We start from the raw sequence: 26,376 nt of genomic DNA, 5'->3' as shown, positions 1-26,376 counted from the left end.
ATCCAGATTCGATGGAGAAATCGAAAGCTTTACAGACAAGGAAAAGTTAAGAGAATTCAGCACCACCAAACCAGCTCTACAACAATGCTAAAGGAAATTCTCTAAGTAGGAAACACAAGAGAAGATAAGGACATACAAAAACAAACCCAAAACAATTAAGAAAATGGTAATAGGAACATACATATTGATAATTACCTTAAATGTGAATGGATTAAATGCTCCAACCAAAAGACACAGGCTTGTTGAATGGATACAAAAACAAGACCCATCTATATTCTGTCTACAAGAGACCCACTTCAGACCTAGGGTCATACACAGACTGAAAGTGAAAGGATTGAAAAAGAGATTCCATGCAAATGGAAATCAAAAGAAAGCTGGAGTAGCAATAATCATATCAGATAAAATAGACTTTAAAATAGAGAATGTTACAAGAGACAAGGAAGGACACTACTTAATGATCAAGGGATCAATCCAAGAAAAAGATATAACAATTATAAATATATATGTACCCAACATAGGAGCACCTCAATACATAAGGCAACTGCTAACAGCTATAAAAGAGGAAATCGACAGTAACACAATAATAGTAAGGGTCTTTAATGAAAAATGAGAAATCAAAACTGACACTGCAGAAATACAAGGGATTATAAGAGACTACTACAAACAACTATATGCCAATAAAATGGACAACCACGAAGAAATGGACAAATTCTTGGAAAGGTACAATTTTCCAAGACTGAACCAGGAAGAATTAGAAAATATAAACAGACCTAACACAAGTAACGAAATTGAAACCGTAATTAAAAATTTTCCAACCAACAAAAGTCCAGGACCAGATGGCTTCATATCTGATAGAAAATTCTATCAAACATTTAGAGAAGAGCTAACACCGATAGTTCTCAAATTCTTCCAGAAAATTGCCAAGGGAGAAACACTCCAAAATTCATTCTATGAAGCCACCATTACCCTGATACCAAAACCAGAAAAAGATATCACAAAAAAAGAAAATTATATACCAATATCACTGATGAACAGAGATGCAAAAATCCTGAACAAATACTAGCAAACAGAATCCAACAACACATTAAAATGATCACACACCATGATCAAGTGGGATTTATCCCAGGGATGCAAGGATTCTTCAATATACACAAATCAATCAATGTACCCTAACAAATTAAGGAGTAAAAACCATATGATCATCTCAATAGATGCAGAAAAAGCTTTTGAGAAAATTCAACACCCATTTATGATAAAAACTCTCCAGAAAATGGGCATAGAGGGAACCTATCTCAACATAATAAGGCCATATATGACAAACCCACAGCAAGCATCATACTCAATGGTGAAAAACTGAAAGCATTTCCACTAGGATCAGGAACAAGACAAGGTTGCCCACTCTCACCACTCTTATTCAACATAGTTTCGGAAGTGCTATCCACAGCAATCAGAGAAGAAAAAGAAAGGAAAGGAATATAAATTGGAAAAGAAGAAGTAAAGCTGTCACTATTTGCTGATGACATGATACTATACATAGAAAATCCTAAAGATGCCACCAGAAAACTACTAGAGCTAATCAATGAATTTGGTAAAGTTGCAGGATACAAAATTAATGCACAGAAATCTCTGGCATTCCTATACACCAACAAGAAAAAATCAGAAAGAGAAATTAAGGAAACACTCCACTTATCATTGCAACAAAAAGAATAAAATACCTAGGAATAAACCTGCCTACGGAGGCGAAAGACTTGTACTCAGAAAACTATAAAACACTGATGAAAGAAATCAAAGATGATATAAACAGATGGAGAAATATACCATGTTCTTGGACTGGAAGAATCAATTTTGTGAAAATGACTACACTATACTACCCAAAGCAATCTACAGATTCAATGTAATCCCTATCAAACTACCAATGGCATTTCTTCACAGAATTAGAGCAAAAAATCTTACAATTCATATGGAAACACAAAAGACCCCAAATAGGCAAAGCAATCTTGAGAAAGAAAATGGAATTGGAGGAGTCAGGCTCCCTGACTTCAAACTATACCACAAAGTTTACAGTAATCAAGACAGTGTGGTACTGGCACAAAAACAGAAATATAGATCAATGGTACAGGATAGAAAGCCCAGAGATAAACACACGCACATATGGGCACATAATTTATGACAAAGGAGGCAAGAAGATACAATGGAGAAAAGACAGCCTCTTCAATAAGTGGTGCTGGGAAAACTGGACAGCTACATGTAAAAGAATGAAATTAGAACACTACCTAACACCATACACAAAAGTAAACTCCAAATCAATTAAATAAAGCCTTAAATGTAAGACCAGACAGTATAAAACTTTTAGAGGAAAACACAGGAATAACACTCTTTGAAATAAACCACAGCAAGATCTTTTTTGACCCACCTCCTAGAGTAACAGAAATAAAAGCAAAAATAAACAAATGAGACCTAATGAAACTTCAAAGCTTTTGCCCAGCAAAGGAAACCATAAACAAGACAAAAAGACAACCCTCAGAATGGGAGAAAGTATTTGCAAATGAAACAACAGACAAAGGATTAATCTCCAAAATATACAAACAGCTCATGGAGCTCAATATCAAAAAAACAAACAATCCATTTAAAAAATGGGCAGAAGACCTAAATAGACATTTCAGCAAGGAAGACATACAGATGGCCAAGAGGCACATGAAAAGATATTCAACATCACTAATTATTATAGAAATGTAAATCAAAACTACAATGGGGTATCATCTCAACACCAGTCAGAATGGCCATTATCAAAAAAGCTAGAAACAATAAATGCTGGAAAGGGTGTGGTGAAAAGGGAACCCTCCTGCACTGTTGGTGGGAATGTAAATTGATACAACCACTATGGAAAACAGTATGGAGGTTCCTTAAAAACCTAAAAACAGAACTACCATATGACCCAGCAATCCCACTACTAGGCATATACCCTGAGAAAACCATAATTCAAAAAGAGTCATGTACCACAATGTTCATTGCAGCACTATTTACAATAGCCAGGACATGGAACCAATCTAAGTGTCCATCGACAGATGAATGGATAAAGAAGATGTGGCACATATATACAGTGGAATATTACTCAGCCATAAAAAGAAACGAAACTTAGTTATTTGTAATGAGGTGGATGGACCTAGAGTCTGGCATACAGAGGGAAGTTAGGTCAGAAAGAGAAAAACAAATACCATATGCTAACGCATATATATGGAATCCAAAAAGAAAAAAAATATGGTACTGATAAACCTAGTGGCAGGGCATAGAGGCAGGCATAGAGAATGGACTTGTTGAATTGAGGTGGGAGCGGGAAGCTGGCACGAAGTGAGAGTAGCATCAACATATATACACTACCGAATGTAAAAGAGTTGGCTGGTGGAAAGTGGCAGCATAGCACAGGGAGATCTGCTCAGTGCTTTGTGAGGACCTAGAGGGGTGGGATAGGGAGGGTGGGATGGAGGCTCAAGAGGGAGGGGATATGGGGACATGTGTAATGCATATGGCTGATTTGCTTTGCTGTGCAACAGAACTAACACGGTATTGTGAAGCAATTATACTCCAATAAAGATCTATTTTTAAAAAAAGGATAGGGCTTCCCTGGTGGCACAGTGGTTGCGAGTCCGCCTGCCGATGTAGGGGACGCGGGTTCGTGCCCCGGTCCGGGAAGATCCCACATGCCGCGGAGCGGCTAGACCCGTGAGCCATGGCCGCTGAGCCTATGCGTCCGGAGCCTATGCTCCGCAACGGGAGAGGCCAGAACAGTGAGAGGCCAGCAAACCGCAAAAAAAAAAAAAAAAGGATAATCAACAAGGACCTGCTGTATAGTACAGGGGAACTCTGCTCAATATTACGTAACAACCTAAATGGGAAAAGAATTTGAAAAAGAATAGATACAGGTATATGTATAACTGAATCACTTTGCTGCACACCTGAAACTAACACAGCATTGCTAATCAATTATACTCCAATATAAATTAAAAAGTTAAAAAAAATAGAAGCTGAATTTCAATTCCGCATAAAGGAAATTTTGTGTTGACTAGAAGATAAGATGCTCGAGCATTTTTCAAATGTATTAGAAGACAAGAAAGTAACAAAGTTACTCAACAGAAGGAGAAAGAAAATGTAAAGGTAAAAAATGTGTTATCTAAATGGGTCTTTTTAAGGAGAAAAAAAATTAAGGAAATATAAAAAATAAATTAGGAAATGTGGAGGAGTAAAATTATGGGGATATAAATTTACCATAAAATATATTAATATGTCCAAGTTCAAACCGTGGTGAGCTGGACTCTTCCTGTCTCAAGTTTGACAAAAGTGCCAACACAACAGAATCAAATAATGCGATGGGGTCAGTCAGAGGCTGTGAAGCCCAGGCATAGAAACTGGTTTTAACCACACAGGCTAGTTGGGTTTTATCAACAGGATGCTGCAAATGCCCACAGCAAAACCAGACAGAACCAGCTAGATCCTAGATAGAGTGCAAAATAGGCTAAAGGTCACTGCTTTCCTGAACTTGATTTATCTCTGTGTTTGTTTCAAAAGTACCTGGCGTTCGGCAGAGATGTTTTGCAGCTGTACTTTGAGAGATATACAACGGTAACCGCCCCGAACCGGCTCTGACTTGACCACAGGAACACACCTACTTAGATGAAACGTGGAGGTGTCAGAGAATGCGCTTTGCTTCATCACCAGGCTTAGATCTCCGCCCTAAGGGGGGATTTGTACTCTGCTGGCACAATTTGTGACGTGTGCAAAGGAGCATGGAAGACTGCGCATGCCTGGCTGCCCCTGGAAGTCTCCACCCCTTCCTCGAGCCCCGATGACCTCTCTGCCACCTAACCCTTAAAATTCCCTTACTGCCCTCCCTTCTGGGAGAAGATACCTTTAGAGCTCGAGCTCCCCTTCTCCATTCTCTGGCCATTGAGTAAAAGCCTGTCTTGCTTGCACCAAAGAGTTTCATCATTGGCAGCACAAACCTGAGCCGGAAAGAGCTCCCTGACCCAGCCAGGGGGACTTTGGTTCAGCCGGGGCCCCAAGAGGGGGGCCTCACATCTCATTCGGTAACAAGATCACCTTATGTAGAGCTTACCATTTTTTCAAATCAGTTTCCTGGCTCCGTGCCCCCTTAGTCAGAGAGAGAATGTGAAAAGTGGTCAGAGGGGAGACGGGGGAGAATTTGTATATTTCTTTGCATCAAATTGTTGCGATTCTGTGAATCCCCACTCTCCCCGAGGGGATGAAGTTTGAGGATGTTACTTCCTTCAACTCAGCCTAGTGGGGAGGAGGATGGGTGAGGCTTAGCCTGTTCCCTCAAGTTTACTGACACAAGCACCGGTGCCTGACTTGCTCCTGAGAAAGCTAAACCTGCATGGGCTGGCCCCCAGTTGACTAGATTAGCCATTAATAGAAGAAAAGGCACTTCCTGTTTTATGTATTCGCTATGGCTCAGATGCCGTCCAATAGCGCCACCTACAGGGGTGGAGAGCTCACAGCAGCAAGAACCTGGAGATGAAGGCAAAATTCTTAGAATGAAAGATGGAGCCACAAGTGGCTACCTAGAAACAGCTGCCTCTATCCTGGTCTGCAGAATATCCCAGCAAGGGAATCTCAGAAATCTCTAAGAAGTTAAAACCCAAGAAAAGGACTAATGAGAAAAGGAGTCAGGTGTGTGTGTGTGTGTGTGTGTGTGTGTGTGGAGAGGGGTGAGGAGTTGTTTTTCTACAAAGATTGAGATATTTGAATGATGCCTTGGTTGGAGTAGACATTCTAGTTTCTGAATTGAGGTTTGCATTTCAACATGACCCAAGGACTACCAATTACTTAAGAGTGGGCTAAAAAGCCATAGAGTTTTCTAACTTTCCACGCAAGGGCGGGGGAAGATTACTCTGCCACATAGAATATATCGGGGCAATGGGAGATGAAAAATAAAGGTGTGGGGGTTTTTTGTTTTAATTTTTATTGGAGTAAAGTTGATTTACAATGTTGTGTTAGTTTCAGTTGTACAGCAAAGTGAATCACTTATATATATATACACATATATCCACTCTTTTTTAGATTCTTTTTCCATATAGGTCATTACAGAGTATTGAGTAGACTTCCCTGAGCTATACAGTAGGTCCTTATTGGTTATCTGTTTTATATATAGTAGTGTGTATATGTCAATCCCAATCTCCCAGTTTATCCCACCCTCCCTTCCCCTCCCCACCATAACTTTGTTTTCTCTATCTGTATCTATTTGTTTTGTAAAGATGTGTTTTGATGTTGACTCTGAAGGATACAGTTACAGATGTAACCAATAACCATTTAGGAAAAAAAAAAAAAAGGCTTGCACCAAAAAAAAAAGTTAAAAATACAAGCACAGTGAAATAACAGGTCACTTTACAGAAAACGTAAAGCGAGGCTCAAGGAGGGCTCAAATTGTTCAAGACTGCATGACTCGTAAGTAGCAGACCTGAGGTTTCAACTCAGCTCTCCAGCTCCTGAGCTTTTAATACCTAGGCAACATTTTCTCTGCTGCTTCCCCTCTAAGAATATGATTATGGTCCTCAAGGTTTGTTCCCTGCTATGGTTTACAGGGGTGATTCACATTTGCCATAGCTCTGAAAGATTATTTTTGAATTTAAAAAGCTGGTGAAATGGCTCTGAACAATGGAATATAGCCCAAGGCTGCAGTTTTGTTTTATGCATTACAGCATTTTAAAGCCACTAGTGCCCTGTTCTCTAAGATGAAAGTAATATATCAGTAGGAGCTAAGTGAAAGAGAACAAGCTGGTCTCCAGGTGGCAGACAGTATATGAAGTCAACAAAAGGAACTCTTCCTGTGGTCTATTAATAATTCAAAAGCCTCCTCCACTCTCCAACTCCTTTTCCTTCTTTTCCTCCTATTTCATCTTCTTTCCAAATAAATAGCCTCAGCTGACTGGCCACACTTAGGTAATCAGAGCACAATGCAATTGTTTACAAGATTCTTGCTAGTATTTTATGTTTACCCTTTATAGTGTTTGGCCTTTAAAATCAAGTGAACAAGGAGACTTTTTTTTTTGGCTGTCTTTCTCTTTGACATATGGTATTTATGCCTTTAAAACGTTTTTTGTTTTCATTCCAGAGCATTTTCCTGATGAGATTTATCAAAATGCAACTGTAGATCAGCCATTGATTGTCTGAACACAAAGTGCTATTAGGAAAATGATCATGACAAGAAAACAATAACAAAGAGCAGCTTTTTAAAAAGCCAGACCCTTAGCTCTTTTTAGGAGGGGTTATATTTTTTACCCCCAGAAATAATTCATCAAAGTCTGTCGCCCTGAATAAAATTAGATTTTTCTTTTAGCTTTGGTAATAGGCAATTCGTGAAAAAGCAATGCTCAGAAACATTTGGTTTAAAAAAGATAATTATTATTTTTACTCACAGAAAGCAGAGATTGCAATTTTATTTCTAGTGGAGGAATGGGACCCAGGAATCAGATATGCATCTGCCCACAAAGCTGCAGTTCCCCTCCCCCAGTACATGGGGACCATTACGATAGGTACAAAGTAGTAAATATTTTCAACATGATATTATTTGATTAAAATATAGTCATAGTCTCACCCCTCTCTTCAAGCATAGGTATCAATCAGACTTCAAAGCATATGCTGAAGCAAAAAGTAGTAAGAAGGGCCATGCACGAGGGAATTGTTCTCATTCATTTCTTACTATTTTCTTTCTGTGTATTTCCTTGATTTGCATAATGTCTAGCCCCACTGTTATAAGCTTATTCGTTCTGTAGCAACATGGTCAAGCTTTGGCATCTTGCTAGTGCTTGTCTTATCAAGGACTTTAGTTTACTGTATGATGCAGGTGGCGGTATGTAGGTGCGCCTGCCAGCCTCTGCCACAGCCCCCTGTGATGATGATGTTTGTGCTAGGCCGCCGCTGAGGCCACCTTTAGACCTGCCGTAGTGAGGACCTTGAGACCGGACTTGTAGCCCTGGCGTCTCTTCCAGGCTACCTTCCAGACTGCCTGTCTCTGCCAATTAATTCACTGCGACTAAATCTGACCTCCCTTCAAATTGGCTTTCTTCCTAATTTCTATAATTTTTAGAGGCAATGCTGTGCAGTGAAAAGAGTAGAAATGAGGTGAAATTGGGGTTGAATACAAACTCAACATTTGTTGTTTGATTTGGAGCCAGTGTTATTCTCCCTGAGGCTTATTTTCCTCCTCTGTAAAATGTCAGTAAAAAAGACTGGAGGATTGTGGGCACTTAACAGCGCCCATAATTTCTAAGTGCCCATCCCAGTGCCTGGGACAGCACAGATTCTAAATAATCACTCACGTCCTCCCCCTTTCCCTCTCTGGCAATGACACTGCCATTGCCGACAGTGTGAAGGTTGGACATGTTGAGAGCAGTTTTTCTCCCTCCCTCTCCTTTACCCTTAATTAAAGCCAACTGCCAAGTAATTGGATGTTAGAACTAGCAAGAACCTTAGAAATCATAGCCGTCTGATTTATTGACAATACATAGAGACATAAGTCACCAGTTCTAGCAATTGGACTCCGGTGTCAATTTCAATAACAATCATTTGGTGATGAAATTGGATACTTGGCGATTATATTCAACAAAAAAGAATCAACCAACTATTCTTAGTTCAGTAATGATAGGCAAACACAACTTCCAACTCACAAGTCAAACTTTTTTTTGTGGCCGTGCTGTGCAGCTTGTGGGATCTTAGTTCCGCGAGTGGGGATTGAACTCGGGCCCTCAGCAGTTAAAGTGCCGAGTCCTAACCACTGCACCGCCAGGAAATTCCCAAACTCTATTTTCTTAAATGCTGTCCTATGGCTCTTTATGACTCAGTTTCTTCGGCAGAATTTTCCCTGCCCCTGGTATGTTCCTTTCCTCTTTGCCATTCACTGAGGAGAGGAATACATCTCAGAGACAACTGGAGGAGAAAAGGATCATAGAAAAAAACAACAGGACAAAAAGATAATTCCAAAGGAAACAGTATCAATTTTGAAAAGCCTAAAAGTTGACTAATGAATTACAATAATACGTATAGCCTCAAAACTATTTACACCATGTTTTATATATGCTAGGGCATGAGTTTATTTGTGTTCTGTCAAGTGGTTCATAGTAGAAAATCCTAAGGGATTCACTCTACCAAGCAAAATAAGAACTCGATATGTTCATGTGTGTGTTCTTTATAACACAACTGTCCTTCCTTTCCTATTCCATGCCGAACACCCATGCACAACCCAAACCTCCTATTGGATACCTTTATCCTCTTCTCCCTCCCACGTTCTATGTACAAGAAAAAACCAAATTATCCATAGTCAATGCATAGTATATGTGAAGACAAGAAAAACGTAAATCATGTGAAGTGTTAAGGTGTAAATAATTCTATTTTAAAAAATCAAGAGTCTATTTCTTTCATTTTCATAGCTACTGAGTATACATATCACCCAGAGTTTTCTCAGTAATGAAACTAGAGCCAGAAAAGAAAAAAAGACCCTAGATCTAGTGAGATCCTTATTATACTGACATCTACAATTTGGAAGGGCAACATGGAAAGTTTCAGAAAGAGCTGACCTTCAGACTTGAATGTTTTGCTCCCCAGTGCAATGCACTGACTGGATTCCATGAGGGGCAAACAAGTGGGGGAAACGACCCACCACCATCTAGGAGTCTAGAGGGTTACCTCTGAAATGCGAAGGCATGCTGCTCGCAGAACAGGATGGTGGCTACAAGGACTCCAAAGCTATAAAGCTTCATCCCCACAGCGATTTGCTGTAAAACAAAACTCTCTGAAGAGAAGGGTCCAGATAGCCGATTACTTAAGAGCCTTCTTTGCACACTGGTTAAAATATAATGGCATGTTTCCTGTCATTTCTGTGCTCAATCGACTTTGCTTCCATTCCCACCCTCAAAAAGAAAGTATGATGAGAGGTGTTATTCTCATTGTAGACGATCTAGAAAATATTTAACTCTTCAGGGAAGATGAGGACAAGAATAAAAGGATAGTAATACAGTGGAAACGTGTCTTTTTTGTTGAAGAACCGTAGCCCTAGAGTATTGACCCATGGATCTCAGCCCATGCTGAGGGAGGTCTCCTGTGGAGTACTAACTCATTAGGTCTTCCGTTGCTTTTCTCTTCTTCAACATTTTCAACTTAGATGAAGACGGAAAAGGTGAGTTTTTCAAAGGTATGGCTGAGAAGGAGAGCTTATATGGAGGATTATAAGATCTCCGTTCAAAGAGAGTTTTCCTTGTCCATGTAGAATGATGGGTCCACCCATAGAAGAATAAGAATGCTATGTGTGGGGAGCTCTTTTGAGAAGTAAACAAAATCAGGTAGTTGTGAATCAGGTTTATTTAGGGAAGGTCACCATAACAGCCATAACACCATAACAGTCTGAATCAAAGCCTACAACACGTCATTCTGAAGGTAGCACCCTATAACATTTTGTCTGGTGTGAGGCCACATCTAACCTCTGTAAGTGGAGGGACCCTGGTCCCCTTCCTACATTCCCACTGGTAAGTGCATTTGAATGCCCTTGAGGTCAGGGCAGGCAGATTTGCAAAATAAATCATCCTCCCTTCAGTGGACTTCTGAGAAGGAAAAGATTGAGAGTTCAAATCTCTCTCTGGGATTCAAAGGTATTGAAACATATTTAATGGATGGAGGCAACCGCCACTGAAACTACTGGGTTGGCCAGAAAGCTTGTTCACATTTTTCCATTCCATAACATCTTATGGAAAAACCCGAACGAGCTTTCTGGCCAACCCAATACATTTTATATAAGAAAGAAGGAGAAGAAAATACATGCGTTTCTGCTCATTTGTGGAGAAAGAAACACAGGAAGGATAGACCAGAAATCAATGAGATGGGTTACTCCCAGCAGGTGAGTGAAAAACAGTTGGAGTAAGAAGGGGGTTAGAAGATCGAATAAGAACCGAGTAGAAGAGATGGGGGGGAGGGACATTTCTTCGAGTAAAACTTTTTGAATACCTCTGTACTTTAGAACCGTGTTAATTTTTCACATACTCAAAACAACCAGTCAAGTAAATAAAATGAAAACAAACCAAACCAAATGAATGTAATTTTGTTTCAAATAAGTAAAATAACCACACTGAAGTGGAGAGGGGGAAAAAGGAACCAAAGTGAACTTTTTTAACACAAAAAGTAACTTTTAAAAATAACTTTAAAATTACAGAAAGTAATTTTAAAGTAACAGTTAAAATTTATTGACAAACTTTATCAGTTTTTGTGCTCTCTATTTATTTTGTATCCTATGGTTTTCCCCATGGATTTAAAACCATTTCTTCTTGCTGAAGCAATCTTTTAAAGGCTCCTTTAGTTAAGATCCAACAGTGGTAAATTCTATTATGCTCTGTATATCTAACAATAACTTCGTTCGGCCATCACTTGCAAAGACTAGTTGAGTTGAATGTAATATTCCAATGTGACAGGTCTTCTGTTGTGTTTTGGCATCTACTGTTGTGTGGTTGAAATTGGCCATCCAGGAACTGTTGTTTCCCAGCAGGTCAGCTGTCCTTTCTATTCAATGTCTTTTAAGGGATTATCTTTATTTTTGATGCTCCTCAGATCCATTACTCTGGTATAGATGTGGAATTATTTTTAATTCTCTTGCTTGGTACACAGAATGTAGTTTTGATCTGAGGATTTAGATCTTTCTTCAGTTTTGGAAAATCACTTTATTCTTTCCTCAGCTGTTGGATGGATCTCTGCTAGTCCCTTTGGAGATCCTTGATCTGCCCTCCATGTCTTGTAACTGTCCTTCATATTTTTAAAAACCATAATCTTTGTCTCTGTATGCTGAGTTCTGAGTGCTCTGCTCAGCAGTATCTTCAAATACACTAATTCATTCTTTGTGTCTTGTTTAGACTACATAGTCAGTTGAGGTGGGTATTTTTTTGTTATTGTTTCAATAACTATATAAATATTTTCCAACATTTGCAACTGGCACTTTTTCACATTTATCCATGTTGTTTTCATATCCATATTTTAAAATATCATTTAAACTATTTTATTGTTTCATTTTTTATGGGTAGTGTTTCTTCAGAGCTCTTGCTGAGAATCCTCAGAACACTTATTTTTAAAGTCTGTGCCAGGCTGCTCTAGAAGTTTAATTGAATTTGGGGTGATTTTATGCACTGAGCTTTGGTTTTATTGGCTGCCTTAGCATTTGATTTCTTCTGTGATTTGAAACCTGGGTCTGTAAGCTCATTGGGAAGCTTTTCCTTTTCTATCTTTCTACCTCTTCGCTCACTTCTCTCCATTTTGCACAAGGCTTCAAGCAGCCCCTGGGCTTCCAGTCCAGAACCTTGTCTTACTCTGGTTTTCAGAGTTTCTGTGCCATGATAACACTGTGGCCTTCAAAGATCCAGTCACCAGTCAGATGACTTGACTTAGTTACTGGTTTAGTTACTTCCGGTTGAGTTACTCCTTTGTCTCCTACAGACCAACAGCTATTATAAACCAGTCCTAGGCAGCAGTGGGAAGTGTCTTTTTAAAATTGAGATACATACAATGAAATGCACAGGTATTAAGTACATAGCTAGATGAGTTCCAAAAATATGTATACTTGAGTAACCCACACTACTCTCCAGGTAGAGAAAATTTTCATCACTCCAGAAAATTTCTGCATGTCCCTTCCAATCAGTTCCCCCCAACTCCAACAGCAACTGCTCTGATTTTATTACCACAGATTAATTTTGCCTGATCTAGAACTTCATATGTCATCCTAGTCAGTTTGGGCTACTAAAACAAAAATACCATAGCCTGGGTGGCTTAAACAACAAATACTTATTTCTCGCAGTTCTGGAAGGTTTGGAGTCCAAGATCAAGGCACAGATTCAATATCTGGTGAGGACTGTTTCCTGGTGCCAAGATGGCCCCCTTGTTGCTGTAGCCTCACATGGCAGAAAGAAAGCTGGAGAGCTCTCTGGGGTCTCTTTTATAAGGGCACTAATCCTATTCATGAGGGATCCACCATCATGACTTAATCACCTCCTAAAGGCCCCACTTCCAAATATCATCACATTGGGGATTAGGTTCCAACAAGTAAATGAGGGCAGGTGGGGCGGAGGACACGAACATTTAGTCCACAACATATAGCATGTACTCTTGTGTCAGACAGTTTTTACTCAGCATGTGGTTTTTTTAAAATTTTTAAAAAAATTTTAATTTTTGGCTGCATTGGGTCTTTGTTGCTACACACAGGCTTTCTCTAGTTGCAGTGAGGGAGGGCTACTCTTTGTTGCGGTGCGTGGGCTTCTCATTGCAGTGGCTTCTCTGGTTGCAGAGCACGGGCTGTAGACACGCAGGCTTCAGTAGTTGTGGCACACGGGCTTAGTTGCTCCACGGCATGTGGGATCTTCCCGGACCAGGGCTCATAACCCGTGTCCCCTGCACTGGCAGGCGGATTCTTAACCACTGCACCACCAGGGAAGCCCAGCATGTTTTTAAAATTCTTTCATGTTGCCACATATGCCAGCAATTCATTCCTATTTACTGCATTTGTTTATCCATTATTCCATTAATGAACATCTGGGATGTTTTCACTTTGGGACCACTATGAAGAGAGCTGCTATGAATATACTTTTACAAGGCTTTTTTGATGGACAAACATTTTTGTTTCTCTTGGGTAGATATCTAGGAATGGAATTGCTAGGTCATAGAGATATTTAGTTTTATAAGCAACTCCTGTGCCTTTTTTTCAAGGTGGTTGTATCATTTTATATGCCCACCAACAATATATTAGAGTTCTAGTTGGTCCACATCCTTGTTATCTGATGCAGTCTTTTTCATTTTCGCCATTCTAGTAAGTGTATGGTGGTGTCTAGTTTGGATTTCATTTAAATTTCTGAGATGGCTGATAATGTTGACAACATTTTTTGTGCTCATTGGCCATAAGTATATGTGTGTATGTGTGTTCCAATTGTTTGCCTGGTTTTTAATCAGATGGTTTGTCTTATTACTAGTTTGTAGGAAGTACTTATATACTCTGGACATCTACATGACACAATAAAGGGCAAAATTACAGAAAACAGGTTAGTTGTTGCCAGGGCCTGAGGCTGGGGAGGAAGGGATTAACCTACAAAGAGGCACTGGAGAAAGTTTTGGAGTGATGGGAAAATTCTCTGTTTTGATTGTGGCGGTAGTTACGCTGTGTACAGGCAAAATTCCTCAAACTGACCTCTTCAGTTGGATTTATTGCATGAAGAGAGAGAGAGAGAAGAACACAACAGCTTGATCGGATGGGCTCCACCCTGGCTCACAGGCAAATCTCTTAGCTTCTCGGAGGTGCAGTTTCGCCTGCAGAAAAATAAGGTTAATGATAACCTACCTCTGAGGGCTGTTGTGGGAATTCAATGGGATAGCAGCTGAAGGTGACTGGCAAAACAGGTGTTCAGGATGTCCTATTCATTAAAAAAAAAAAAAGATAAACCAGGAAGGGAGCTGAGAGGGGCCAATGTGTTCTCTTCCCGGAGCCTTACCCAGGTCAGGTGAACCTTGGTGACAGCTGTCCTCTCCTGCTGCTGCTTCCGAAGAGTTAGGGGATGAGTCACTGCCCCAGAAGCCAATCTGGTCCTGGGCGGATCGATCTCACGGAATCATGCCCCCCGGGGACCAGCTAATTTTGCACATTTGCTCTCCAGTCAATTTGGAACATTAGGTGGCAAAGATAATATGGCAAGTGTTTCTTCAAGAGCCGTAACCCTCTGCCTTTATTAAGGTGCTTAAAAAGATAACCTCCCCTGTGAGTAGTGGCTGCTTTGCCTTCTCTCAATTGGAGCGGGCTGAGGATAAGGGCAACGCCACCGTGATCTGGACTGGCCGGGACTTGGATATGCAGCTCAGGCTTACTGTTAGGTAAGCGCTGAGAGAGTCAGTCAATTTCATGGCAGTTTGTCATGAGTTTAGGTGCAGCTCAATTTACAAGTTTTCCTTTCAAAATCTTTCAGCCATTAAAACTGCATAATCTTGGGAGGCTTGGAGGACACAAAATTGATAAACGTGTTTCCCCTCCACACACTCTCATGTTTATTCATGCAGAGCGAAGCAGTTTTAGAATTTGCACAAAGGGTTGGCGTATCCGGGCCCCCTGTGTTTCTGAGGGGGGAGGAAAGATGATACCATCTTGGGAGTCATTGAAGAGGGGGATTTGAGGCTCGAAGGCAGAGAACTCCATCCCAGGTTCTCATGCCCTCGCTTTGGCTACAAATACTGAGCCTGGGAGTCGTGGCGCCAGGAAGGTGCCTATAGTAAGGCACCCAGACAGGCAAATGCTTGTCGGCTGGATGGTTAAATTGTGAAGAAAGCAGGGTTTGTCCTTGAAACACTTCCATCCCTTCATTCCCCGTTTCTAACCATTACTCCCTCTTATTGGTCTATCTGCTTTTTAAGATGCTCCACCCAGGCCGCCCTTTTGAAGAGCACCCCAGGCTGCATCCCATTGGTTCTCAATCTTGACTGGTAATTAGAGTCACCTGCGCATCTCCAGCTGCCCTGGCCACACATCAGATCAATTATACCAAAACCTCAGAGGGCGGGGCATAGACACCAGCTTCTTGTAAATCTCCTGAGATGATTCCATTGTGCAGCCTGGGCTGAGAACAGCTGGGTTGGACTAGTGCTTCTCCAGGGCTGGCCTGTGAGTCCCAGAATCTCTGAGAGTATTTGTGGAAAATGCAGACTCCTGGACCCACCAGCCCTCTAAGCACTGAACCTCAAGGTGGGATCTGGAAAGTCTGTGTTTCAGCTACTTCCCCAGGTGACTCTCAAGCACACTTGAGTCTGAGAATCAGCTCTAAACCTTTCTCTAGTCCATCTGTTTCTCATGATATGGCAATTTTCCCTTTCCTTCAGCCATACTAGCCTTTCAGTTCCTCAAAGATAACCATCTCCTTCCATCCTCTGGACCTTTGCATATTATAGCTGTTTATCTGGAAGGCGCTTTGCTCTCTCTTTGCCATTAGGAAATTGGCAAAGATAACAATGATGAAGCTATAGCCCTAGAAAGTCATTGTAAAGTGCATGTTTTGGAGGAGAAAAGAGTAGAGGCACTGAAGGGCCACAATCCCCTCCCCCTGGGACAGTTTGGTTTACTAAGTCAGCTAGCTGTCACTGGAAGTCATAGAGACGTTGCTCCAGAGATGGTGGGAGAAGAGTCAGTAGGTTTGATGGAGGTATTGAAGGAACAAGAGAGAAGACTTCAGTGATGTAGCACCAACTGGGTCAGATGCATGAAAGCAGCAGCCCCGGGCAGCAGGTAAGAGAAGGCAGTGCCAAGAGACACCTTAAGTTACCCAGCAGGACCAGGGACATGAAGCTTTTGGGGCCTGTGGCTGGCAGTGGGTTGCCACAGGGAAGAGAGGGGCCATGGGGGAGAGGGACAGAAAGGGACAAGGCTGGGTGATGGGGGATGTACCCAGATGCAAGGCAGAGCCACTTCGGCTACCTCAAATGAACAATGATGATGGGGAAATGTTAGCGGAGGGGCTTTTCAATCTCTCAAGTCTAGTGTTACTGGGAAAGTGTAATCTAATTTAAAGTTGATTCAAATGCAACTGACTCTCAACCGCAGATCTTTAAGGACAGTGTTTCTCAAACTTTAATGTGCATGTGAATTAAGTGGTGATCTTATTAAACTGCAGATTCTGATTCAGTAGGTCTGGGGTGGGGCTGGGATTCTGCATTTCTAACCAGCTTCCAAGTGCCCCTGGTCTTAGCCCCAGACTTAGAGCAAGGAGGTTTGAACATTCGACTCTTAACAGTAGGCCCGTGGTCTGGCCCAATCCAAAAGCGCCTGCTGAATCATTAACTTTTATGTTGTATTGCACAGAGCTTTAGAATTAAATATTTGCATGCATTCTAATCCTCTAAAAGTTACTATTCCAAAAATTATACACGGTAGCTCTTTATTAACCAAAATACTTATTGAAATGGAACTCCCCAATTTTGACATGCCAGATAATATAAAAAATCCCTGCCATTTTGCCGACCTCTCTCTGAGTTGTTAAAGGTGAGATGGTGGGTGCTGACTAGCTTATCCGTGCTTTTGTGTCTGACCTAAGGTGGGTTATTAAGTATATGTAGACTTTAGACATGAGAAAACATTTACACAATTTTCCTTTTCCTTTTTTTTTTTTTTTTTGGTCACCCACTCACAGCCTCAGTTGGTAAACTCTGCCTTCTGAAAAATAGGTGCCGAGGACACTGTGGAAAGAGCAGTCCTTGGCAGCTGAGAGTTTAATTCCTGGAATTTTATTAGGAAACTGTCAAAGGAACTAGATTTCACAAGAGGATCGGTCAGCACTGCTGACTTGTGCTGACCATCAGCTCTGGTTACTGGATCATGAGGCCGGCAGAGACGTGTCAGGTCAAGCTCGCTAAGAGAGCACTGCCAGCATTTCATCCAAGCGCACCGGTACACTGGGGGTTTGGGGGGGACGGAGAGCAAAGTCAATGATATCTCGGCAGCTGCTGAATGACAACAGGTACAGTAACTGCAGGGAAGGTGGGCCTCGGAGCCGCCCAGGGACGCTGGGAGCACAGCGGAATGTCTCTCGTGCATTAAGCATCAGCTGAGATGGGCTGGTGTTAAGGTGGGCTGAGTTTCCATTCTTTTTATAATCGAGACCACAATTGTGCTCCAAGGGACAGACTAGATCGTGCGCGTGCGTTTAGGTGGATAAAATCACTAGATTGGCCCGAGACTTGAAAAGCCCATCTAGTCCTATGCATTGTCTCGAGACAGGCTCTAATGGCATAATTTCCAAACAAACAGGAATCCACCCCCTTCTAAAAACTCTGCAGGTAGGTCTATTTCACAACTTTTCTCACAATGACTTCTCTCGGGCATCTCCCACAGTCAGGAAACATTTGTTCATGTCTAATACAAATCGATTTTTCAGTTACCCAGCTCTCCTTAAAAATTGAGAAAGTGCTTGGCACTGCTGGAGACAGCAACATTGTGAGACATGGTTCCTGCCCACTTCTCACTAGTCGGGGCTCAGATCTTCTGCAAAATGTTGCTAATCCTTCCTTCAGAATTAATCTTTCCCCTGAGCTCCCATACTTTATTTACACATTTGTTATAGCATTTATCACATCCTGCTTTTGAGTACATTTTGCATGTGCACATTATCTCCCCACTGGATTAACATACTTTAGTCGTGAAACGGAGAAGATGGGAGGGGCTCAAGGGCCCATCCCAGCTCAGGGCTCTTTGTCAAATACTTCAAGGAAACTTCAGAGGAGGATTGATGTGTGACTCTACAGTGTTTAATGCGTTTGCTAGAGCAGAAACTTAAGTACCTGTTACATTAAAATGAACATTCTGGGCTTCCCTGGTGGCGCAGTGGTTGAGAATCCGCCTGCTGGTGTAGAGGACGCGGGTTCGTGCCCCGGTCTGGGAAGATCCCACGTGCCGCGGAGCGGCTGGGCCCGTGAGCCATGGCCGCTGAGCCTGTGGGTCCGGAGCCTGTGCTCTGCAGCGGGAGAGGCCACAACAGTGAGAGGCCCGCGAACCGCAAAAAAAAAAAAAAAAAAAAAAAAAAAAAGAACATTCTGAGTCCAAGAAGTGCACATAATATTCACTGTGGCTTTATATGCTATAGCAAAGGATTGAAACAACCTAAATATCCATTTATAGGCCACTGGTTAAATACAGGTTGGCAAATCCATTCAACAGAATACTGTGCACCTGTTGAAAAGACTGAGGCAGGTCTGTATTTGGCAACGTGGAACAGTCTCCAAGGTTTGGTGTGAAGAAAATGAGATGCAGAAAGATGTGTATGGTATGCTCATATTTGCAATAAAAAGGGGTGTGTGTGTGTATAACATGAGCGTAGATTATTTCTAGAAAGAAATAATCAAAAGAAATTGGTACAAAAGAAATTGGTAACAGTGGTCGCTGACTAGGAGGGGAAGTGAGGTTTTGTGACAGAGGTAGTGGTGGGTTGGTAAACCAGATGTCTGGGGATAAAAACCCCTATTTGTAGAGTTTGATTATTTCCATGCTGTAAATATGCCCACCATGGCCAATTTCAAGATAACAATGGTTTAACACTGGAACCAGTTGGAGCCAATATGAGCTGGCTTTAAAGCACATCACTAGACACGGGGGTAGGAAGGTGGCCTGCTTCTGCTTTCCACTGTAGACCCTTTGGTACAATTTTACTTTCTGATGTCATATTTCGATGGGCTAAAATGTAACAATAAACTTTTAAATTTAGAAAAATTATCGTGTTCAGATGGCTGTATTCCTTTAGCCTTCTCGTCTCCAAGAGTCTTAGTATTCTTCCCTTGATAGTATTCTGCATTCCTGTACCTGTTCAGTCTTTCTGGTCAGGACCTATCAGTGCAGTCTTATACACACAAAAACACACTTAATATTGTTAACCTCTTGAGATGTAAGGCAGGCCGCTACCTCCTAAGTGTAGACGCTGTAGGAATGTCAGGCCAGGAAAGTGCCATCTCCAAAGAGCTGCTGCTGGTGAAGCCAGGACGCACGGCTTAAGCACAAAAGCCCAGCTTCCCAGCAGCTGTGGGGGCGAGTGATACCTGTGCAGCACAGGATGTGACCCTGCCAAACAGATGCTTTTCTGTGCCAGCAGCCCACCTGCGGGGGCCGGCTGCAGGAAAATTCCTCAGCAAACACCTTGCCTCCCACCCCGTGCCACCCAAAGTGAGGCCCAGCCAGGCTAGAGAGGAAACCCCAGGCACCACCAGCCCTAAAGATTCCTCCTCGAATCAGTCTAGAAACCGTTTCACACCAATTCCCAAGTCTGGCTTTTGCTCATGACTGGGTTCACTGTGTGTCTGAGAATCTGTGTCTTAAACCTTTCATTCTGGCCTCCTCTTTGTCCAACTCCCTCCAACTTACTCTTCAGCTTTCAGCTATATTATTTCAGCTATATTATTTTCAGCTATAATATTTCTTAGATGGCTTCCTCTGTTGTAAGCCTGTCTCACCCTGCCCGCATCCATCGCTCATCACAGCTGTCAGTGGAGTTGTTTATCATCAGGCTTTCCTGATCAGCTGAGCGCAATGCCTGCCTCATTTACAGGTGTATTCCCAAAACCGTGCGCAGTGCCTGACACATTTCAGCCCTCAGGGCGTGTTGGTTGAATGAATGAATAAGTTAGAGTATACTCTTACGAAACCTTCAGAAGACATCCAGTACAGGGAACTTTTTATTTGGAGAGAACTGAGCATTACTTTATCTTCATTGTCCTTTAAGGCAGTAACATGCTTCCTGGAGGCAGATGGGGGAGAACTGTCTGAGGCTACATGATGAAGTGCAGATTAAGACAAAGCCAACCACTTTGCATTCAGATGCAGCAGAAACACAGGTTATGGGCCGGGAGAAGCCACATGTCGGCTTCCTGAGCCCACTGCCAAGGAGCAGAGCTGGGGCGATGCATTTCAATTGCTTTGAAAAATGGCTAAGTTCCACTACATACCACCTCCTAAAGAAGATACCTCATTGACGAGCTCTTCCACTATGATAGCGGGGGTCTAGTGTTGGTGCCCAGTGCTCTGTTGCTATTTAGCCTTTGGTAACTTTTCAAGGAAATTGCATAGTCTATTAAAGCTGCTCAAATTCACACTGTTCCTCTGGTTTTATTTTGGAATTCTTTAACTATCCAGTCATTAGCTCTTTGCAAAGCAATGCAGCCAGTTCTTACCCAGCTTGACACCTGGCTAGGTATGTGTGTATGTGAGTGTGTGTGTGTGTGTGTGTGTGTGTGTTGGGGTACAGGGGTGAGGTGGGGGTCACTGGTCATTGGCACATATGGCCCCTGGGAGCTTGAGGGTACCAAAAAAGTAAACATTGGTCCTATGGCCTGGCAGCAATCACATACACTATGATCTAAGAGCAAATGAAATCAGAGCAAGATGGTTCCCAGTCACCAGATGTCCAGCCATACCACAATAACTAGATCTAACACACAGAGCTAAATACACGGAGAGGCAGCACCCAAGAACAGATGCTTTGTTATGGCTCTGCACTGCCCCCTAGTGTTTTGCTGCTCAATGACACCCTCCTTGGATAGAACCTTCCACCAAGAGTTAAGTGAGAATCTATTTGAAGGCACAGTAGTCAAGATGTTAGATCTGGTCAGAGCCCAAATCGTAGAGTTAAAAACAGAGGGCTTCCTATTGGCTGAAAAAATAAAATCTGATGACATTTGGGACCCTAGTTCTGAGAAAAGGCTCTGATGATGAGTCTTAGGTCTTCAGGTTACCAGAGACTCTTGGAGATCCCAACAGCCTGACTGATTTGTCACATGATCCAAAATGGCCCCAAGAGGAGGATGGCCAGCAGAGGTCGGCCACAGAGAAGGCAGAGTTCTGAGAGCGTGGAGAACAAAGTCACAGGGAGACAGAGTGCAGAAGGGCTACACGAACGAGGCTCGTAACAGATCAAACGCTGGCCTCCAGAAGCCGGTTTTAGGGCTGGTTTGATGATTCTCCCCTCCTGGTTCTCACCCTAAACAAGAAAGCAGCCGATTTAAGCTGGTTTGAAAGATTATGTTAAAATTAACAACACTACATACAGCTTCTATACTTGACTAAAGTGGCAAAAGCAGAAAGGGTGCCTGGAAAATCAGTTCTTTTTGTCTCTAGATTTGCAAAGCAATCAATTCAATGATAAAAAAAAATTTGTAAGAGCCTGGGTCTTTTGCAAAGAATAAAGCACTTTTTGTTAAATACACGAAGGCTACTTGGCTGAACGGATACACATTTTTTGTGGAACCTTGTATAATGTCACCAAGTTGAAAACTTTGGAATGGTCTGACTTGTCCCCGTGTCTCCTGGGAGCGAGCAGTCAGAAACGCATGCGCGCCTCCAGTCCTGCCCGCTGGGCCTTACACCCTCTTCATTCCTTTCCCCATGAGGCAAGCAAACACTGTCATGACCATCTTGGGGTTCACTTCAACCAAGTCTTCTGGAAGGGCATATACTCTTGCTCCAATTTTTCGGGCCATAGAGATGGCATACCTAAAAGAGAAAAGAGGAAGAATGAGGGGAGCCTAAGCAAGCATGAAGGGGACCCCTGAGGATCACAGTTATAGTCATTCTGTATAATCTCTACCATATACTCTCTGCTCTGCACTATAAACTATCTGCTATACAGAGCTCATTCCTGGTATGGCTGGAGCCAATCACTGGGTTCCTCCCGCGATTTGAGGGCAAATGCTGGCCTTACAAAGCTCCTGACTCCGTCAAACTTGCTGTCCAGCCTCGTGATAATTACTAAATTTATTATTTGTCCTTAGAGAGCTTCCTAGCTAGCACCACTTTCGGTGCCCACAGCATGCTTATTCGCTTGGGCTGTACAGTGGCAGAAAAAGTCCTAGAACTGAACAAGAGTGTGTGCTAGGGAAAGTCTGCAGACACCATTTCAACTACAGAAACATTTTTACAAGGCAGAAAAAAGGGGAAAGGCATCTGTAATACCTCGACCTTACCCATCAAGTCCTTTCTTCCTTGTTCCATTCTAATCCTCACCTACATGTATGTGTATTTATTTATGATACTATAGTAGTAGAATAACCAGAGTTTTACATTACACACATTTTTCACATAAGATTACCAGAGCTGTAGCAGAATATTTTTGCTCTGTTTATAGTTATATGAAGATAATTTTTATTAGCTGTAGTCTATTTTCAAATGAGCCAACGCTATTACCTGGCAGTTCTTTTCTTCTCCTCATTCATTATCTAGTAACTTCTTGCAGTGGCTACTGCAAAGATTCTCCATTCCACCCAAAGCCCCATTACTCCCTTTGCTCTCCTGAAATAACTTTACTCTTACTTTATTGATCAAATTAACTTAAGAGCACTGGGCCCGAGCATCCCCATTCTTTATCCTTGTCCATCTCTCAATCATTTCCTCTATATTAATTATTCATGAAATAAAATTAATTTTTCCATTATAAAATAGAGGAAAAATTATTAAGAAGTTAGAAAATAGAGCTTCAAAAACCAAACAAACCATGCACAATCCTGCCACCATAGCCACCTTTAGGATTCTATATAATTCTTTTTACCCATTTTTTCTAAGTAATTTTGTTATCTTGCCCTTACAGGACATGCTTAGGAGCCTGGGCTCTGAAGTCAGACTCTGAATTTCAGTTGAACCACTTGATAATTGTAAAACCTTGGGCAAGTTCCTTAAACTTAATCACATCCCTCTCGAACATCTATAGGTTCAAGGCCTTTTTTTTTTTTTTTTTTTCAATTTCTGGGTCTTCATCCATGTTCTTCCCTCTGCTGGTATAGTCTTTCTTTCACGTGTCCAGCTCCTTCTTACTTGTCCTTTCAATCTGTCCCAGCTTAGATGTTATTTGGTAGAGCTTCAGTTCCCTTCCTGTCCCCTCCACAGCACCCTGGGACCCTCCTTCCATACCATCCCTCACACTCTACTGTAACTGCTGTTGAATTATCTCTCTTCTCTCCATTAGACTGTGCTAAACACCAGCATACCAGGAACGCACGTCCCCACTTTCCCAAACTGGGCACAGAGAGAAGGGCCCTGCTGGGATAAGATACACAGCAGGGCAGCTGGGCACCAGTCATTTGTTAACCCTGGACTTGTGTTACGGGTTGAATACTGCCCACCTCCAGAAACATATGCAGAAGCCCTAACCCCTGGTACCTCAGATGGTGATGTTATTTGGAAAAAGTGTTATTTAAGGTATAGTTCGTTCAGATGAGGTCATGCTGGGGTAGGTTGGAGCCCTAATCCAGTATGATTGATGTCCTTATAAGAGAGGGAGAAGAGACACAGACATACACACACAGAGAGAAGACAGCTACTTGAAGTCACAGAAACACAGGGAAGGCCATGTGAAGACAGGGTTGGAGATTGGAGTGGTGCACCTATAAGCCCAAGGATGAGGGAGGTGCGGGACAGATTCTCCATCCAAGCCCTCAGGAGGAACCAACCCTGCCGACACCTTGATCTTGGACTTCTAGACTCCACAACAGTGAGAGAAGAAATTTCTGTTGTTTGAAGTCACCTTGCTTGTGGTATTTTGTTATGGCAGACCTAGGAACTAATACAGCCTGCTTTGAGAAAGGCACCTCTCTAGGAAGGCAAGCTTTCCATAAAGACCAGATAGCAAATATTTCAGACTCTGTGGGCTTTGTCACAGCTATTTCAACTCTGCTGTTGTATCAGGGAAAGAGCTATAGAAACTATGTAAATAAAACCTGATGTATAAAAGCTGACAACAGGGCTTCCCTGTCGGCACACTGGTTGAGAGCCCGCCTGCCGATGCAGGGGACACGAATTCGTGCCCTGGTCCGGGAAGATCCCACATGCCGCGGAGCGGCTGGGCCCGTGAGCCATGGCCGCTGAGCCTGCGAGTCCGGAGCCTGTGCTCCGCAACGGGAGAGGCCGCAATAGTGAGAGGCCCGCGTACCGCCAAAAAAAAAAAAAAAGCTGACAACAGACCAAGTTTGGGTTCTGCTGACCCTCATTCTACAAGTAAAGCAAATGGCTATTGCTCTCAAGCTGGTGAAGACTCTGGTCTTGAACCCCACCCCTGCCCATGCATCTCCACAGATATTCACAAATAGCATGTTTATGTTTGCACGCACCCGTGTACAAACTCTATTCAGGAAGCCTCCCATAGATTATGATTAGGAAATTGGTTTTATGAAATTACAGGCTTGCTTATCAATCAGAAGTCAACTGTTTTCAATTTCAATTGTTATCAATCATTTTTGTCTTGTTCCCTCTAACACCTGGAGGCTTAAACTGCTATTGGCCAGTACTGAAAATAATGATGACGGGACACAGTACTTCATGAGGAGAAAAAGCATCAACGGTGAACCTAAAAGTGTCTGCACGAAGGCACCGGCACTGGAGTTCACAGCTACCCAGATGCCAGCTCACCCTTTCCTCCCTGACCCCAGGTTTATTTACGTACTTTGCATTGTTGAGTTTCTCTTCGTCGTTCAGGTTTTCTGTCTTCAGGAGGTCATAGTTAATGGAACCTGGTTGAATGGCATCAATGAGATCCAGGACGGGCAGACTTGTACTAATCTTTGGGTCCTGCATAGAGAGAAAGCATGGTTTTTAACAATATGCTCCCAAGTTACTTCTATTTGGCTCGAGGCAAGTGAGTGGTTCTTTCCTCTTAAATACTAACATATACGTCCTGGTGTGGGAAATGCCACGGTGTCGCACATGGTGTTTCAAACCAGTGGTCATTTCTGTAGGGGCATCACTAGTAGCTGCTTCACTAAGTGGAGGAAATCCATTGTCTGCCAACAGGCAGGGAGTCTTTCCCAAACAGTGAATGGAAGGCATTTAGAGCAACTAGACAAAAGCAGAGAGGGTGACAGATAGTATGTTTCATCCAAGTACTGGCTATTAGTAGAGGACGGGATGATTTGAAAAAGAAACCATCAGAAAAGAGAGACTAAAGACATTAAGAGGAACCCCTCTTCATTTTCAGGGGACGTCCCAGAGGTGACAGGCAGGGAGAGCGATGCGGGCTCAGCTGGACGGGATTCAGTGAATGCTCCCTCTCCTGGGGACCTTAGGGAAAGAAAAGGGTCCACAGGTCCAGGTAGACAGTGACAGAAATTACGTGATCAAATGCAATGACTGCACCTAATATCCATTGGAGTCTCGCAGTTTGCTCAGTACTTTTTATAGGTTATCTCGCTTATTGCCACAAGCCTTGGATGGAGGCATCTCATCTTAATTTACAGCTAGCAAAGGGAGTTTCGGAGGTTAAGGTGGCTTGCTAATAAGTGCTGGGGCTAGGATCTGAACCCAGGTATTCTGACTTAAAATCTTGGGCTCTTTCTTTGGTGTCTGTAAACAGTTTGATGGACACACACAAAGCTGTGAATGCTTTTTTTTTTTTTTTTTTTTAAAGGTTCTACCTGAATTTTCTTTAAAAGGAACATTATTTATTTATGTTTTGGCTGCACTGGGTCTTCGTTGCTGCGCGTGGGCTTTCTCTAGTTGCAGCGAGCGGGGGCCACTTTTTGTTGCGGTGCGCGGGCTTCTCATTGCGGTGGCTTCTCTTGTTGCGGAGCACGGGCTCTAGGTGCGCAGGCTCAGTGGTTGTGGCTCGCGGGCTCAGTAGTTGTGGCTCGCGGGCTTAGATGCTCCGCGGCAAGTGAGATCTTCCCAGACCAGGGATCGAACCTGTGTCCCCTGTGTTGGCAGGCGGATTCTTAACCACTGAGCCACCAGGGAACTCCCTGTGAATGCTTTTAAGGTGTAAATGCACAAAACTCTGCACCTGTGAGTACAGACATGTCGAGGCAACTGTGTGTCACCATCTGAACACAGTCAAGTTCAAACACCTCATA

At 42.5% G+C, this 26,376-nt stretch overlaps 1 protein-coding gene across 10 annotated transcripts in view; it reads right to left on the bottom strand.

The window, feature by feature from the left end:
• Positions 1–20,210: 20,210 nt before the first annotated feature.
• LCP1 (lymphocyte cytosolic protein 1) overlaps positions 20,211–26,376 on the bottom strand; it is a 138,136-nt gene continuing 131,970 nt past the window's right edge. For all 10 annotated transcript variants that reach the window (XM_067016626.1, XM_067016622.1, XM_067016624.1 and 7 more), the window contains 2 exons: positions 24,975–25,099; positions 20,211–22,036 (listed from right to left, as the gene is read on the bottom strand). In XM_067016626.1, coding sequence (XP_066872727.1) covers positions 21,904–22,036; positions 24,975–25,099 — 258 coding nt within the window. In that variant the 3' untranslated portion in view covers positions 20,211–21,903. The remainder of the gene's footprint in view (positions 22,037–24,974; positions 25,100–26,376) is intronic.

This window comes from Kogia breviceps, chromosome 16 (genome assembly GCF_026419965.1).
Source record: "Kogia breviceps isolate mKogBre1 chromosome 16, mKogBre1 haplotype 1, whole genome shotgun sequence".
In the NCBI taxonomy this organism is placed as follows: domain Eukaryota; kingdom Metazoa; phylum Chordata; class Mammalia; order Artiodactyla; family Physeteridae; genus Kogia; species Kogia breviceps.
This window is presented reverse-complemented; position numbering and strand designations above follow the sequence as displayed.